Source organism: Tasmannia lanceolata, unplaced genomic scaffold (genome assembly GCF_043159265.1).
Source record: "Tasmannia lanceolata isolate RefF3 unplaced genomic scaffold, GAP_Taslan_0.1 ptg000037l, whole genome shotgun sequence".
Classification (NCBI taxonomy): Eukaryota; Viridiplantae; Streptophyta; class Magnoliopsida; order Canellales; family Winteraceae; genus Tasmannia; species Tasmannia lanceolata.
Genome location: NW_027518714.1, coordinates 15,492,047 through 15,509,100, shown reverse-complemented (window position 1 = coordinate 15,509,100; position 17,054 = coordinate 15,492,047). Strand labels below are relative to the sequence as shown.

Sequence of the window (17,054 nt, the reverse complement as noted above, 5' to 3'; positions counted from 1 at the left end):
ATTGAAGGTCAGATGTATGAAGTCCTGTTGATTAAGTCATTTTGGTTTTGTCTTTATTGATTTTATTACTTTAATTTCTTTAAAATTCTGCTAATATAATAATTTACCTTAGCTTTAAATACCTTGGCCTATAAATTACACTTGTTCATAGATAACATGCTAAACCTTTCATTTGATTCATGGATTTAACAAGCTCATGGATTCTTCAGCTGTCTGTCATTTTGAAATATGTCATCAACCTTATCAGTTAAAACAATGATGAACACACTTGTTTGTTGTAGCAAGAAAGATAAGTTGAGCTGTGTGGACCCCGATCCGAGATAGAGGTGAGGGAACGAGTACCCTAACACCCTCTGGATCATCCACGTGAATGGAGAGCTTTGCCAAGGAACTCTCGAAACGGATGCCACCCTCATAGCATAGCACGAGTGGCGATATAAAAAGAAAGAGATATGTCTTGATCCGGAGCCAAGGCTCGAAACCGAGACATACCTAAAATAAACTCAGAGTCGCCATCCATGGATATGCCATGGAACCCTAAAATCAAATCCTCTGCGCAATGGATAACCAGAAATATATATGGGTTCGTGCCTGGTTACAAATGGAGAAGGTCTGAGAGCACCCCCAATTCGTCCGAGTGCAAGCACTTGGTCTCTTATGCCATTTTAATTAACTCCAAAGAAGTTTGAATAAAAATCATGTGAAATGGGAACAATCCTCAGGAGTCGTCTACCTAAGTATGCATTTCCTGAGAATACAAATAATAAGCACACATAAAATAAAATAAAAGATGTGTCACCTAAGCATAGCTAGATTATGAGTGACATACCTAATGTGTGCCTAAGTTCTGATGTGCAAACACATGCAAGCTATAGCTAAAGGTATAAGATCAGTACAAGAAAGTAAGAAAACACATCAAAAGAAATATAATAACTACACAACAAATCCTAAGACTCTAAATGATTAGCCCGAGTCCTCAGATGACCTAGTATTCATCCAAAGAAGCCTACGTATCCCCGCCTCCACGAGAATCAAGGCAACGTAGTTCTTCGCGCCTATTCTAAGCTAGGATGCCTAAGACACCTAGACCTCTATCATAGACTCGATCTAAAAGACCAGACCAGTTATTAAAATTTCTTGTACGATTATTTAAATTCCAGTGAATTGTGGATTTTAGGACACCCTATATGCCCTAACTAAATGCAGATTAGCCCTAGGCTAATGCAGGTGATTCCTACAACCTATGTGTAACTAGGCTGTATTTTCTAAAGAAAACCAAGGGTGAACTAGCGTATCCTACTTTAGTCATCACTCGGCGATGTAGATCGCCGACTGACCAGACGGAGGCGCTCCTATAACTCTAGGACAGACCCCTAACTCTAAAGCAAGTACACAACAAACAAACAAACAAACAACCTATCAAAAAAACTCCTAACTCTGAAACTCTCTATCTAGGAGAAACTCCTAACTATAGAGGAAGATCTTTTGAAAACAAGATTTTAAAGGTTTTTAAAGAAAGTTTAAAACATTATTTACAAAAAATTTGGCTGGACTTGGGATATGGATCCCAAGCTGCACTACGTACCTCGGAAGAGGATCAAGCCAACGTAGTTTGAATCGAACTCTCCTAATTACTACTTCTAAAACACTCAACACTTTAAGCTTTTTTAAGGTTTTTCAAATGTTTTTGATGTTTTAAATTTCTAATGTTTTTTTTTTAGTTTTGAAATATACAATGTTTTTGGATTTAAAACTATTTCTAATGTTTTTGAAAATACAAAGAGTTTTCACCCTTTTGGTCAAAGACCTAAGTGAATATACAAAGCAAAACCCTAGGGTCAAACCCTAGGGCTAACAGGGGAAACCCCTAAACCGAATAAGCTAGCTATCAAAAGATGACGAAATGATCTAAGACCCAAAAGGCAAAGCTCTAATGAGACTGGACAAGACCTAAGCAAAGAAGAACGAAGATAACACTAAGGAGAAACTCCCAACCATTGAAACTAAAGAAAGAGCTCAAATGAGTCAGAGACTCTCTAATGACACTATCAAAGGGATGAACGAGTCAAAGACTTCCTAATAAAAACCACTAAAGAAGATAAATGAGCCGAAGGCTCTCTAACACTACAACTTAAAGGAGCAATGAGTCAAGGACTCTCTAAAAGGAGCTGCTCTAATATAAGGCTAGATAAGCCTTCTAAAAATAGAAACCCTTAAATGAGACAAGGCTTGTTTCCAAATAGGGGCTCCACAAATAAGGCAAGGCATGCCTCCTAGGGGTACACTGTCTATCAAAATCAAGGCAACCTCTCCGAGGGTAGGCTTTAAATGAGGCTTATCTCCAAAGGAGCAAGGCCTAATGAGACATAGCATGTCTCCTAATAGGGGTCTACTTTCTACCGGCGCCCAAAAGACTAGTAAAGTCTACTATACAAAGGAGGGGAGCTCTACTCGGACTGAGCAAGTCCCCTAAGGATGGGCTTGAGCTAGCGCCTTCATCGCCCTTGCCAACATTCTCCCCTTCTTGAATTTTTTTACTTTTTATAACCTTTAAAATTGCTGATAACGGCACCCCACTAATTGATGAGCGCACCAAACGTGTTGGGCGCGCGAAATTGGCTCGATTTTAGACGGGCTAATCCACCCCCCATCATGGCTTATGTGTAAAAAATGAAATTTTAATCCCCCTCCATTTCATCTGGACAACCCTCTCTATATACATATTTATGACTATCTTTACTTACCAAGGAAGCGGCTCGGGCAAAGTAGATGGGATAACATTCTACCTCTTCTTCATTGTACAATGGATTGATATTAACACACCCCTTGTGCAGATAACTCATCCCTCTTTTCAAACACATTTTCATTCTTACTCGGTGCGCTGGCTAAGTGAATGAGCCCGGATCTCGACGAAATTTTGTGAGGATCTAGACGGGACCATAATCTACGCTGGGGTTAAATTTGGGGCACCCATTCACTCTTTGGACGGGGTTTTGGACAATCAACACGAACCTGGGTCCAGTCAAAATGGGGTGTCTACAGATGCCCCTCTTTGGCAGAGCGTGCTTGTCACTCGAATGGCAAAGCTGAACAGACGACCCATTTTGACTGATCCGAAAGCAAAGCAAATTTTTGGATTTTTGGTTCTAAGAACGGCATTCACAAGGGTAAGACCCTACTAACAATAGAGAGATAGCCTCTCACTGACTCTTAACTCGGCAACTAAGACATCTCAAAGAGATAGTCTCTCACTAATACTCATGACTCAACTATCTAAACTAGTCAGCAAAGATGAACGAACAGTAATAAAAACACAAACACATTTTTATATTTTTTTATCAGGCTAAACCAAAGTAAACATAACAATTGCTCAAAGAGCACCAACCAAACAAACAAACAAATCATTTCAATCACTCAAAGAGTTTTCATTTTCATTTTTTTTTAATTTTTTAGAAACCACGATGCAACTTGTCTAAGACAAGCATAAATCCAAACACTCAAAGAGTTTTTCCTTTTTAGAAACCTGCAAAAATAGGCCAAAGACCACTATAGTGAAACTCGTCCAAAACAAGTTCAAAACCAAACACTTAAAGAGTTAAAACAAAAATTTATCATGCCGATCAGTCTAAAACTTGATCAATTATTAGGATACTCGAATATTTGAGCTAAACTCAAACTTCTTATACCGAGGCGAAACTAAGTCTCAAGCCTGACGATAGATATATAGATCATTGCTGAAAATAAATCTGTTTAACTATCCGAGTAACTCTGACTCTTCTCTTTCAAGGTAGCGAATCACTCCGGATCACGCGGTTCTGTTAAACAGTTCCACATAAACCCAAATTCGTATGTCCTGCTAAACAGTCCCATACAAACCTCTTCGCAGATACGCATGACTCCTAACTCGTTAGGAAGCTGCACATTGCGGAACGATGATTAGGTAAGTCACTACTTGACATTACATTACTAATCATCAGGGTACTAAATACTCGGGCGAAGGAAGGAAAGACCAATCTGCGTAACGCTGGATCGGATATATTTTCCTTATTGCAACCCTCAAAATGATCGAAGAAAATTCCAAACCGTGTAACACAGGTTTAGCGAGTTCCTCCATTAAAAATCTTTCAAAAAGACCAAACCGCGTAACGCAGGTTTGATAATTTCCCTTTCTGTTAAAAACCTTTCAAAAAGACCAAACCGTGTAACACAGGTTACGTAATTTCTATCTCTGTTAAAATCTTTCAAAAGGACCAAACCGTGTTACACAAGTTCGGTAATTTCTATCTTTGTTAAAATCTTTCAAAAAGACCAAACAGTGTTACACAAGTTCTGTAATTTATCTCTGTTAAAATCTTTCAAAAGGACCAAACAGTGTAACACAGGTTCGATAATTTCTATCTCTGTTAAAATCTTTCAAAAAGACCAAACCGTGCAACACAGGTTCGGTAATTTCTATTTCTGTTAAAACCTTTCAAAAAGACCAAACTGTGTAACACAGGTTCGGTAATTTCCATCTCTGTTAAAATCTTTCAAAAGGACCAAACCGTGTAACACAGGTTTGGTAATTTCCAATTCTGTTAAAATGTTTCAAAAAGACCAAACCGTGTAACACAGGTTCGGTAATTTTCATTTCTGTTAAAATCTTTCAAAAAGACCAAACCGTGTTACACAGGTTCGGTAATTTCCAATTCTGTTAAATCTTTCAAAAGGACCAAACTGTGTTACACAAGTTCGGTAATTTCTATTTCATCGATTGGTCTAAAACTTACTCGACCATTTATTAGGGTATTCGAATATTCGAGCTAAACTTAAACTTCTAATACCCGAGGCGAGATCGCTCTATTTCCAAGTTGATGCAAATAAATGGAAGTAGAGATGCAGAACTAGAATGATGTTCATGTATTATGCAACACTTCAAATCATGATTTTAGTATCCATGCTCAATAAGTACAAGCCACGATTTCAACATGCGTGATCTTACAAGTTCCTTTCCAGCCAAAAAATCATATGCAAAAAGTCTTGAGGTCCATTAATCCATAAATGCCGTAAGGCCCAAACCTCAAGTTCATTTTATATTCTCTACCAAACCGAGATGTCCTAATGTAGACACCCCATTTTGACCGTATCCTAAACCTCCCATGTTTGAGCAAAACCTAACCAAACCAATGTTTTAAAATTCCAAAGTTCACCCTAAGCTAGGGTAGGATCCTACCAAGCTCCCTGCAAAATTTTGTCAAATTCCGAGCTTGTTTACCTAGCGAACGAGATGGGAGAGTGTCCGTAGTGTAAACCACAAGAGGGGGGTGGATTATCCTAGATGGGGCTGTCTAAGGTAATAGAGGGGGTGCGAATTTGGCATCTCCTTATATAAAGCCCATTTTCGTTATAACCAGAGGTTTTTTCATTTTTTCTAAAAATCAAAAATCGCAAAGGAGAAATCCCCCAAATTACGAAACCCTAACCTTCGTTCCTCTTCTTCTCCGATTCATCTTCTCCGGCGTACATAATCTCCGGTTGAAACAAATACTTCTTCCGAAAAAAATGTCTCCTCACCGGCCAAGCTCCGACTGGATTCCTAGCTCCGGCCATCTTCTCTGGTCGAAATTTTTGCTTTGGCCAAGCATTTGATTGTCCGATCATCTAATTTTCCTATTTTGTGGACCTCAAAACCAATGCTCTCTCTTTCAACCTTTCTAAACGTAGCTCAAAGCTTCCAAAGACCCTAGAACCTTCATTTTCTCAGTTAAAACCCTAGATCCGTGACATTTCTACTCTAGAAATCCTAACCTGAATTCATCTTTCATTCAAGCATAGAGTTAATAGATCTGTCGTTTTAATCTTCTTCTTTATTGATTTTGATTTAGGATTTATACAAATTAGAAAGAGCAGAGTGTTTAGAGAGGTAGAGAGAGAGAGAGAGAGAGAGTTTCTCACCAAATTTCTGATCCAAACCCTAACCCTCTGTGTCATCTTCTCCGGTCAAGCTCCGATTGAACTTCGGCAAAGCTCCGGTCCGATCTGGTGGATTCTGGTTAGAAGACCTGTGTTCTCTTTGCTATTTGTTATCATCTCAGAGCTTCAGATCTCAGAGCTTCGGATTCTGGATTAGGCCTAAATCGATCGGATCATTGTCGTTTTAACAGGTATTTTTTCTCGCATGAGCGTATTCGAGTAGAGCTCTAAGTTTGTTCCGATGTTGAGAAAATTCTCACTTGGATTATTCTCATTCGAAGCTTATTTTCGCCATATAATTGAAATTCAAATCAGATCCTTTGGCTTGGATATCCTACATCCACAAACCAATTGGCTTTGTAGTTTAGATTCAGGTCAAAGCATTTGATTTGAATTTCTCTTTTCTGGACTAATTGAGCTCCTTGATTCGAATCCTAATAATATTTTTCGAGTTGAATTTATGATATTTTTAGCTCAGTTGTGCATTGAATGTATCATATTTTCTTTTCTTTTTTATTTGGATCTGAATCAAATTCTTTAATTGAATTCGTTATATTGAGGGTTCATGTCACATTATAATTAGAAATTAAGACAAGGCTTTTGGTTGGGTAAAAAAAGAGATAAAAAGGATCTAGTTTAAACATTGAAACTTGGCAAATGTAGATGTCATTAGGTGATATTGTGCTATTCTGAAAAGGGAGTTAGCTCATGCTATTATTTTTCATCACTTCCCAAAGTTCTGTTCATAAATCATATGATTCTCTTTCTAAACGGCTCCTGACCCCATTTTTATAAGGTAGTTACATCATCTTTTTCTCAATTACCATTTTCACTTTTATATTAACAGTTCCTCTATCTATTGAATTTTAGGCCTTGCTGTCATTGTGCTGAACTAAAAATAAGTGTAGCTTATTTCTATTATGTTGAAATGAAAAATCTGTGTATTTCATTGGTATTGTGCTGAATTAAGAGTTCTTGTAGTTCATGTTCATCATGTTCAACTGTATGCTCTTGTAAATCGTTTACATTGTGTTGAGTTGAGACTTTTTGTACCTTATTTATGTGTGCTGAATTATTGGCTGAAGGTCGTTGTGTGAGCTCATGAATTCTGCCTGTCTAGTTCACTGGATGATTATATTGTCAGTGATTCCATCAATTGGTCTCATTGTGTTGACTATGCTAGTTTAGTTTTTGTGAACCCTAGTAATTCATAGAGAAATCATCCATAGAGGACTCGCTTAGTCCAAGTAGCTGTCTCCTCGTTTATTTTCAAGACTTACCCAGTCTTTTGTATATCCCTTAAGCATTAGGAGCCTTTTTTCATTATAAGGGCGATGAAGGTGCTAGCCCAAGCCCATCCTTAGGGGACTTGCTCAGTCCAAGTAGCATACCCCTCCTTTGTATAGTAGACTTGCCTAGTCTTTTAGACTCCTTTTAAATATTAGAACCCTTCTCATTGCAAAGGCTATGATGGCGCTAGCTGGAGCCTCCCCTTTTAGAAGACATACTTTGTCTCAATAGGTTGTTTCCCTCTTCAGAAGGCAAGCTTTTTCTTGTTTAGAAATTTTTTCCTTTTTTAGGAGATCTTCTTGGTCCCATTAATAAATTGTACCCCCTTTATTAAAGAAAGATTAATCAAGTTTTGGATATTCTTACCTTGGTTATCATTGTAAGGGCGATGAAGGAGTCATCCCAAGCCCCTCTTTTAGGAGAAATTGTTTAAGTCCTGTAGCATCCGTTTCTCTTCTTTTTAGAAGACTTTTCAAGTCTTTCAGATATTCCATTTAGACATGTTTTATCTTATTGGCATTTCATTTGTTTGTGATCATGCTAGTTTACTTGTTTGTGACCACGCTGGTGTACCTGTTTGTGAGCGCGCTAGTTTACTTGTTTGTGAATCACACCTGTTTACTTGTTAAACATCTTTATCTCGGAATATGTTTCGAACTACGTTGGCTTGATCTTCTTTCACGAGGTACGTAGTGCAGCTTGGGATCCATATCCCAAGTCCAGCCAAACTTTTTGTAAATAGTGTTTTAAACCTTCTTCAAAAACCTTCAAAATCTTGTTTTCAAAAGATCTTCCCCTAGGGTTAGGAGTTTCTTTTGATATGGTGTTTGATTGTTTGTTTGTTGTGTGCTTGTTTTAGAGTTAGGGGTATGTCCTAGGGTTATAGGAGCGCCTCCGTCCGGTCAGTTGGAGATTCACATCGCCGACTGATGACTAGGTCTTGGATACGTTAGTGATCTCATTACACATAGGTTGTAGGAACCACCTGCATTAGCTTAGGGCTAATCTGTATTTAGTTAGGGCATATAGGGTGTCCTAAAATCCACAATCCGCTGTAATTTAAATAATTGCATAAAAAGATGTAATAACTAGTCCGGTCTTTTAGGTCGTGTCTAGGATAGAGGTTTAGATGTCATAGGCATCATAGCTTAGAATAGACGCGAAGAACTACATTACCTTGATTCTCGTGGAGGCGGGGATACGTAGGCTTCTTTGGATGAACATCAGACCATCTAAGGACTTGGGCTTAAACATTAGAGTCTTAGGGTCTGTTGTTAGCACTTAGGGCTTGTGTTTGTATATCGATTTTTACATAAGATCATGATAGTTTGTGTTCATCTCCTTGCTTACTTACGTGCTTAGTTGTAATATTTACCTGCTTATGTGTTTTACCTAGTTGCTTAGCTATAGTTCTTACCTGCTTAGCTGTAGTCCTCTATTGTTATTAGGTTATTGATTATTATCTTTTACTATCATCTACTGACGTTTGCTCATTGCGCAGGTTTATCTTCTTAGCTGTAACACTTTACGGTATTACCGCATTTCCTATCTGTCATTTACTGCTTTCTAGATGAGATGTGTTAGGATTTTATATTAGGCGCTATGTATTCGCCCCATTGTAGATAAGCGCTATGTGCACGCCATAGGTTTTTATTATTGCAATTGCTATCTGTCATTTACTGCTTTCTAGATGAGATGTGTTAGGATTTTATATTAGGCGTTATGTATTCGCCCCATTGTAGATAGGCACTATGTGCACACCATAGGTTTTTATTATTGCAATTGCTATCTGTCATTTACTGCTTTCTAGATGAGATGTGTTAGGATTTTATATTAGGCGCTATGTATTCGCCCCATTGTAGATAGGCGCTATGTGCACGCCATAGGTTTTTATTATTGCAATTGTTATCTGTCTTTCTAGATGAGATGTGTTAGGATTTTATATTAGGCGTTATGTATTCGCCCCATTGTAGATAGGCGCTATGTGCACGTCGTAGGTTTTTATTTCATTATTCTGCTATTTGCCTGACATTTTGTTTATTCCTTATTTCATTTACTATTCATGATTAACTGTTAATTTTAGATTTACTTTCATGTACAGATCCTATACTTTTAGCTATAGTGTGCATGTGTTTGTCCACCGGAACTTAGACACTCATTAGGAATGTCACTCATAATCTAGCTATGTTTAGGTGGCACACTTATTTCATTTATCTTTTATATGCTTATTATTTCTATTTCTCAGGAAATGCATGCTTAGGTAGACGACTCATGAGGATTGTTCCCATTTCATATGATTTTACCCAAAATTCTTCGGACCTTCTCCATTCGTAATCAGGCACGAACCCATTCATTTCTGGTTATCCATGGTATACAGAGCATATTTTTTTAGGATCCATGGCCGTATACCATGGATGGCGACTCTGAGTTTTGTTTTTATTTCGAGAGCTCCCTGGTAGAGCTCTCCTTCACGTGTGGATGATCCACTCTCCCGGATCGGGGTCCACACCTAATGGCAGCTTGAATTTGTTCAATTAATTGGCAAAAGCTTTGCACGAACTCTTCTTAAAATAATACCTGGAGGACTAGAAGCTTTAATAACTTAGAGACATTTACACAAACAGTGTATGTGAAACACTAAACAAATCCCTTTGATTACACAAATTCAAGGTATGCTAACACATTTTCTATAACTGAGTTTGAAATGAAGCATCACCACCCAAGGATCCATGAAGGTTGATTCCATTCACCAATGCCAATGACTTGAGTTAATGATGACCGAGTGGTTTACTCGTAAAACCCACTCCGATCCATAAGAGTCAAATCAGTTTCTAATTTCCTTGATCGAATATATGAAGGTGGTGACGATCTCTTTGACAAGGACCGGATTTGGAATACAAGCAATTGCATTAAAGAAATGCTTACATGTAATCAATCTACCTATGAAATGGCATTAAAATCCCACAAAATCCTCAATGGATGAATACGTTTCTTTACAGGGGTGTAGGCATCTCCGTCTCAGGTCTTTGCAAAGGAATTTTAATTCCACACAACTTTCAGGAACTTCTCTCCATGACAAGCAGCATGAAAATATCGAACAATCATTTATCAACAGAAAACAACATATGTTCATCTACAATAGATTTAAGTATGGATGGCAAATGAATCACACTCTGAAAATAGGGAATTGAGAGAACCGAAACTCGATATTTACTTTCAAGTGAATCTTACCAAGTTCTTCAAGAGGATATAAATTTCTGCTTGCAACAGGGTAAATGAGAGAATCCTCAGGCAACAAAGCAAGGTTCTGCTCTCCTACTCCAGAAGAGCAGCCCAAATCAAATTCCAAATCCCTATCCTTTTAAATAAAAAGTCCCCCAAATGAAAATAAAAACCCCTATTTATACTAACCCTAGCTAACACCGAAGACAAGAATGCCCTCATATAGGCTATTATATGCACCACACTATAACCCCTTCACACAAGAATGAATAAAAACCACCATCTACTGTCCGAAAAGCAACACTCAGCAAACAAAAAAACAAATCAGGAATAGAAAAAAAAGCCCATTGAGCCTGTGAAGAATTCTGATGAAAAAGACTTGAATGAAGAGCCAATCTTGGCCCCTTATCTGGAGATTGTCATTGTGGTAGAATCTTCTTCATCATTAAAAGGAGTAGTCAAAGCAAAAGGGATTACAGAGAATAGCATTCAGACCCACAATAGTTTCAACTTGTTAGAAGAGCATGAAGAAGAAGAGGGCCAACCCAAAAGCTTTAACGAATACTCTAGTTTAGACGAAGAGAGTGAAGACGAAGACGAAGAGTGTGAAGACAACTCTGGATCAGAGGAACCTTAAGAGACTCTCTCACTTCAAACAAGCATAAAAAGCCCTGGAGTCTCTCCAAAAAAGAATGTATCCTGGGCGGAAGAACTCAATGAAGTCCACCTGATTCAAGCCAAACATGAGGATAACGGTGAAGAGGAGACCCCGGATCCTGGACAATCAAATTGGCAGAAAATTCCCAGGAGAACCTGGCCAAAGCGCTCACAAAGAGCCCATCTCACTCCCTCAAAATTAGATGATTATGTAATTCAGAAGTATTGATCATTTTGTTCTCTTAGGCTTGGTGCTTGTCGCTCTTATTTGTAGAGCCTTGGTTCCCCCTTCTTGCTTCTTCCGAGTTAGGGTTGGTTTGTGATCTTATTGTTCGATCTTTTTCTTTATCTAATAAATCGGTAGGGGTCCCCGTTGAACCCCAGCCTACCCATCAAAAAAAGAAGAAAGTGAAACCCATGTTGTACCCATGCTCTTTGGCTGGGACACGCTCTACGTTACATTTACACCTCATGTTTTTGAGCAGGTGGGGCCCACTATCATGGGCCCAGAATGATATATACCACTACTCTTATTTCTCTTGTTAAATGATTTTGTTCATAAATACTTAAATCTACCTCTCATTTAAAGCATTGCGGATGGTTAGGAAATCATTTATTTTGTCTTATTTTATACTCACACAAGAAAGAAATTAAAAGAGTCTAATGGATCAAATATCAAGGGCCTTACTTTTATCTTACCACCCACACTAGACTTGACGGTCGGGCAATGTATAATTTCTCTTTCGTATCATGTATGTAGAAAGAGACGTCTGGGAAAGTAAAAGAGAATATAATAGAGGAGCAAGCAAACATCTCATCTCACTTATTATTATAGATAGAAGGTAGCTAAAGTACACGCACAAAAGGCTTTATTTACTCTTTCTCACACTAGTCTAGTAGCCTCACAGACAGAAACTAAAAAACACTACATTTCTATTTTCATCATGCAGAAGCCCTACCCCTTCCTTGGGACGAAGAGCGGCTTGGAGAAAGGATCTGCATCTCCTGGTCTCTGTTGTACTTCAATCTCCTTGCATCCTCTCTTGAGATCCTATATGAGTTCATTATCACTTCTTCCGGCATTCCTCGGAGAGCCGACGTCTTTCCGACGATCGGATTGGTCATGGCATTGTCATTGGTTTTGAACGCGATCCACTCCAAGCCATCATTCCCAGCTTGTTTCACGACTGCAAACATTTGTGGGATGATCAGCAGCTGACCTTGACGGAGTTCACCATCATAGACTGCATTCCCCTGGTTTCCGACCACCTGAACTCGCCCATTTCCTCCGGTCACATACACCACACTATGCGCGTTCATGTTCCAATGAGGTGCAACAAGAGCATTCTGCAAAATTTGAGACTACTTTACAAAAAAAATGATAAAAAATGTCGGATTCCACTCGGGTCGGGTGGCCCAAATCCTCAACTCAAACCCTATCCAAACTCAACTCGGGTTGGGAAAACTCGACCCGAACACAATCCTACCTGACTCGACTTTTATTATTATTATTATTTTTTCGGGTTTAACCCGACCCGAGTTGCACCCCTAGGGATACTTATTGTCTCCTCTTTACTCATGACCTATGCAGGACTAAAGTACTTTTAGCCTTCCCATAAGCATTAATTTCTACAACTCCTTCAAACACATGTTCCAAAGAAAAGAACTTTTGATTTTCAAAAACTACTTTCAAAAGAGAGATGCAAGGGCTAAAGAAGGGCTCTTGCATAGATCACGTCATTAAGTGCAACTGAATTCAGTTTCTCAACCGATTTTAAAAATGACATGGATCTATTCAAGGGCCCTTCTCCCACCCTTGCATAAAGAGGACCCTTGCATCTATCATTCCTCCTTTCAAATTACGTTCATTTTTTAAATCTCCAACATAATTCCTACACATTTGATGGTAAATACGAAGACAGGTTGGGTGTTGATAACTTTTCCCAACGGACAAACTAGACAGGTTTTCCCACCGGGCACCGTGGGCACCTTCCTATTAACAAGCCAACACTTAATTACCAAAGAAATGAAAACCAAGAGAATCGAGGCACCGATAAAAGAAAAAAGAAAAAAGAGAATCCTTCAATGTCTATTTGTTCGGTGTTATTTTGATCGTCCAACGTAGATTTTATATCAATCATCTAACCATCCACTTGTCTTTATGACAAAAATAGATGGAATATTTTTAGTAGACTCTTACTTTTCGTCTCTGTCATCCTGCTTAATTAAATTGAAGGGATTTATACTACTAAGACCTGTACCTGTAAAATATATTAATTCCAAGTACTCGTTGTGCAACATTTGGCCAGAAAATAAAATAAAATAAAATCCAATAAGCCCGTACAAGGAAAAATGATTTTAGGCAAACAGTCAATGACTTAAACTAGCGTCCATGGCAAAAGGCCACACAGGCTCACTTTTCAAAAGATTTTGTGGTCATTCACGAGGTGGCTGCTCTGACATGCAACAAACCATCCGTGAAATGCCGCGAAATGCCTTTTGCCATGGACGCTAGCAAATCCCATTTAAAAACATTTTCTTTATTGGCCATTTGATCATTTCCAAAGGGTGAGTTTGTTCGCAAACAAGGGTAGCTTTTGGTAATCCTCTACCAACTGTGAGTGGCATCCGAAACCGGATTTTTATAAAGTGGGCACCTTGTTTTGTTTACTTCTTACTTCTTTGGACTACCCACCATAACTGATTTATCATGCGGCAACACGAGTGCTCAGAGATGCGACAAAGTACCATGCAAAGCACCATGCAAAGCGAAGAGTGGCACCCCATCTCTCACGCATCACCTCTTATGTGTCAATACTCTCCCTGGTTTTTAGCCTATAAATACCACCCCCATCTCAACACTCTCCTCACACCATCATCCCTTCTATCAATGGCTACTTCTTTGTTTCCACTTATTGCTATCTCCTTCCTCCTCATCAATGGCTCTCTAGGCCAGATAGAGCAGACAAGAGAAAGGGAAGGGCAGCAAAGACGACTGAGAGAACAAAGCGAGTGCAGGATCCAGAGTCTGAGTGCTCTCGAACCCAACAGGCAAGTTGAGGCCGAGGCCGGCCTTACAGAGCATTGGGACGAAAATAACGAGCAGTTCCAATGCGCGGGTGTGGCTGCCACTCGATATACCATCCAACCCAAAGGCCTCCTCTTGCCCTTTTTCTCCAATGCCCCACAACTCTCCTATATTGTTCAAGGCACGTCTACTATATATCTCTTAAACATTAATCTTTTTTCTCTATTGTTATGATCCTTAAGAATAATGTAGAAATAACTCTGACCCTTAATTAAAAATATGTTTATATTGATGTAGGTAGGGGAATCAGTGGACCGGTCATACCTGGATGCCCTGAATCATTCCAACAGTTTGAACAATCTAGACAGTCAGAACAAGAACGGGGCCAGAGATACAGCGACCAACACCAGAGGATCCAACATTTCCGAGAGGGAGACATCCTCGCCTTTCCCGCCGGAGTCTCTCACTGGTGCTACAACGACGGTGAGGAACCCGTCGTTGTCGTCGTCGTCCATGACACCAGTAGCAATGCCAACCAGCTCGATCAAAATCTCAGAGTAATTAACCCAAATTAAGACATCCTTTTATTATTAATAGTAGTAGAACCCCATGTGCAATGTCATCTTCATATGGTATCAGACCCACACCATAGGATTATCCAAAAAATCATTTCTATAGTATGATCCTATTCCTAGCCCTCCCATCAATAGAGGAACTGCATATTATGAAAACCTCAGTAGATCGAAGGGCTGAGATGATCCTATGAAAATAATTTTGGGGAACAAGCTATTTACTTTGTCGCCCACTGTATAGTAAATATAAAAATATAATAATAATGGATTATACTATCTTACACCATATAAAACTTCCAAACTCTACAACCTAAATCTTTTTGAGTAATTGGTTTGTTTCATGAGCAAAAGAGACTGATTATTGTTTTGATTAATCTGATGAATTGATGAAGAGATTCCAACTAGCCGGTAACGAACGATATCAAAGCGAGAAATCCCAACAGTACAAACGTGAGCCTTCCCGCCGAGAGAGCTCAGGTAATGACAATATCTTAAGCGGGTTGGACGAACAGACCATATCGGAGGCCTTCGACGTGCCCCTAGACACTGCAAGGAAACTCCAAAACAGGGATGACAAGAGGGGCAATATCGTCCGTGTTGAAAATGGGCTTAGAGTTGCAAGACCACCAAGAAGCCAAGAGGAAGAAGAAAGGAGGAGTCGTGAAAACGGGTTAGAAGAGACATTTTGCAATAGAAGGCTCAGGGAGAACATTGCGGACCCCACCCGTGCTGACGTGTTCTCTTCTCAAGGTGGACGTCTCGCCACCCTCAACAGCCACAAGCTCCCCATTCTCCGAAATCTTCAGATGAGTGCTGAGAGAGGAGTTCTCTACAGGGTAAGTTATTTATTAAGCGCACAAACCCATCTTGTCTTTTCTACAGTAACCTCTGACATCTCTTTAAATAATAAAAGAAGACAAGATGGGTTAGTGCAATTTTCAATACATGGTTGTGGCAATATTAGAAACCTTATTATATCTAAGTAGTATGGCTTGTTCTTGAAAATGACAATTATGTCCCACCCACATTGACCAAAATGCCCTCAATGTGTGCAGAATGCTCTTGTTGCACCTCACTGGAACATGAACGCCCACAGTGTGGTGTATGTGACCAGAGGAAATGGGCGAATCCAGATAGTTGGAAACCAGGGGAACACAGTGTTTGATGGTGAACTCCATCAAGGTCAGCTTCTGATCGTCCCACAGATGTTCGCGGTCGTGAAACAGGCTGGAAATGATGGGTTCGAGTGGGTCGCCTTCAAGACCAACGACAATGCCATGACCAATCCGATCGTCGGAAAGACCTCGGCTCTCCGAGGTATGCCGGAAGAAGTGATAATGAATTCTTATAGGATCTCAAGAGATGAAGCAAGGAGATTAAAGTACAACAGAGATCATGAGATGCAGATCCTTTCTCCAAGCCGCCGCTCTTCTGCGTGATGAAAACGGAAATCTAGTTTTTTTTAGTTTCTGTTTGCGAGGCTAGACTAGTGTGAGAATGTTATGAGAGTAAATAAAGCCTTTCCTGTGTGTACTCTTATGCCATTTTAATTAACTCCAAAGAAGTTTGAATAAAAATCATGTGAAATGGGAACAATCCTCAGGAGTCGTCTACCTAAGTATGCATTTCCTGAGAATACAAATAATAAGCACACATAAAATAAAATAAAAGATGTGTCACCTAAGCATAGCTAGATTATGAGTGACATACCTAATGTGTGCCTAAGTTCTGATGTGCAAACACATGCAAGCTATAGCTAAAGGTGTAAGATCAGTACAAGAAAGTAAGAAAACACATCAAAAGAAATATAATAACTACACAACAAATCCTAAGACTCTAAATGATTAGCCCGAGTCCTCAGATGACCTAGTATTCATCCAAAGAAGCCTACGTATCCCCGCCTCCACGAGAATCAAGGCAACGTAGTTCTTCGCGCCTATTCTAAGCTAGGATGCCTAAGACACCTAGACCTCTATCATAGACTCGATCTAAAAGACCAGACCAGTTATTAAAATTTCTTGTACGATTATTTAAATTCCAGTGAATTGTGGATTTTAGGACACCCTATATGCCCTAACTAAATGCAGATTAGCCCTAGGCTAATGCAGGTGATTCCTACAACCTATGTGTAACTAGGCTGTATTTTCTAAAGAAAACCAAGGGTGAACTAGCGTATCCTACTTTAGTCATCACTCGGCGATGTAGATCGCCGACTGACCAGACGGAGGCGCTCCTATAACTCTAGGACAGACCCCTAACTCTAAAGCAAGTACACAACAAACAAACAAACAACCTATCAAAAAAAACTCCTAACTCTGAAACTCTCTATCTAG

At 39.3% G+C, this 17,054-nt stretch overlaps 1 protein-coding gene and 1 pseudogene across 1 annotated transcript; one reads left to right on the top strand and one right to left on the bottom strand.

Annotated features, from left to right (window-relative positions):
• Positions 1-12,063: 12,063 nt before the first annotated feature.
• On the bottom strand, positions 12,064-12,441 carry LOC143861263 (13S globulin basic chain pseudogene; annotated as a pseudogene).
• A 1,538-nt stretch (positions 12,442-13,979) lies between these two features.
• Positions 13,980-16,317, top strand: LOC143860131 (cocosin 1-like). Its single transcript, XM_077370664.1, has 4 exons — positions 13,980-14,330; positions 14,447-14,706; positions 15,114-15,557; positions 15,777-16,317. The coding sequence occupies exons 1-4, from the start codon at positions 14,012-14,014 to the stop codon at positions 16,158-16,160; spliced, it is 1,407 nt and encodes a 468-aa protein (XP_077226779.1). The 5' UTR covers positions 13,980-14,011; the 3' UTR covers positions 16,161-16,317.
• The last annotated feature ends 737 nt before the right edge of the window (positions 16,318-17,054 follow it).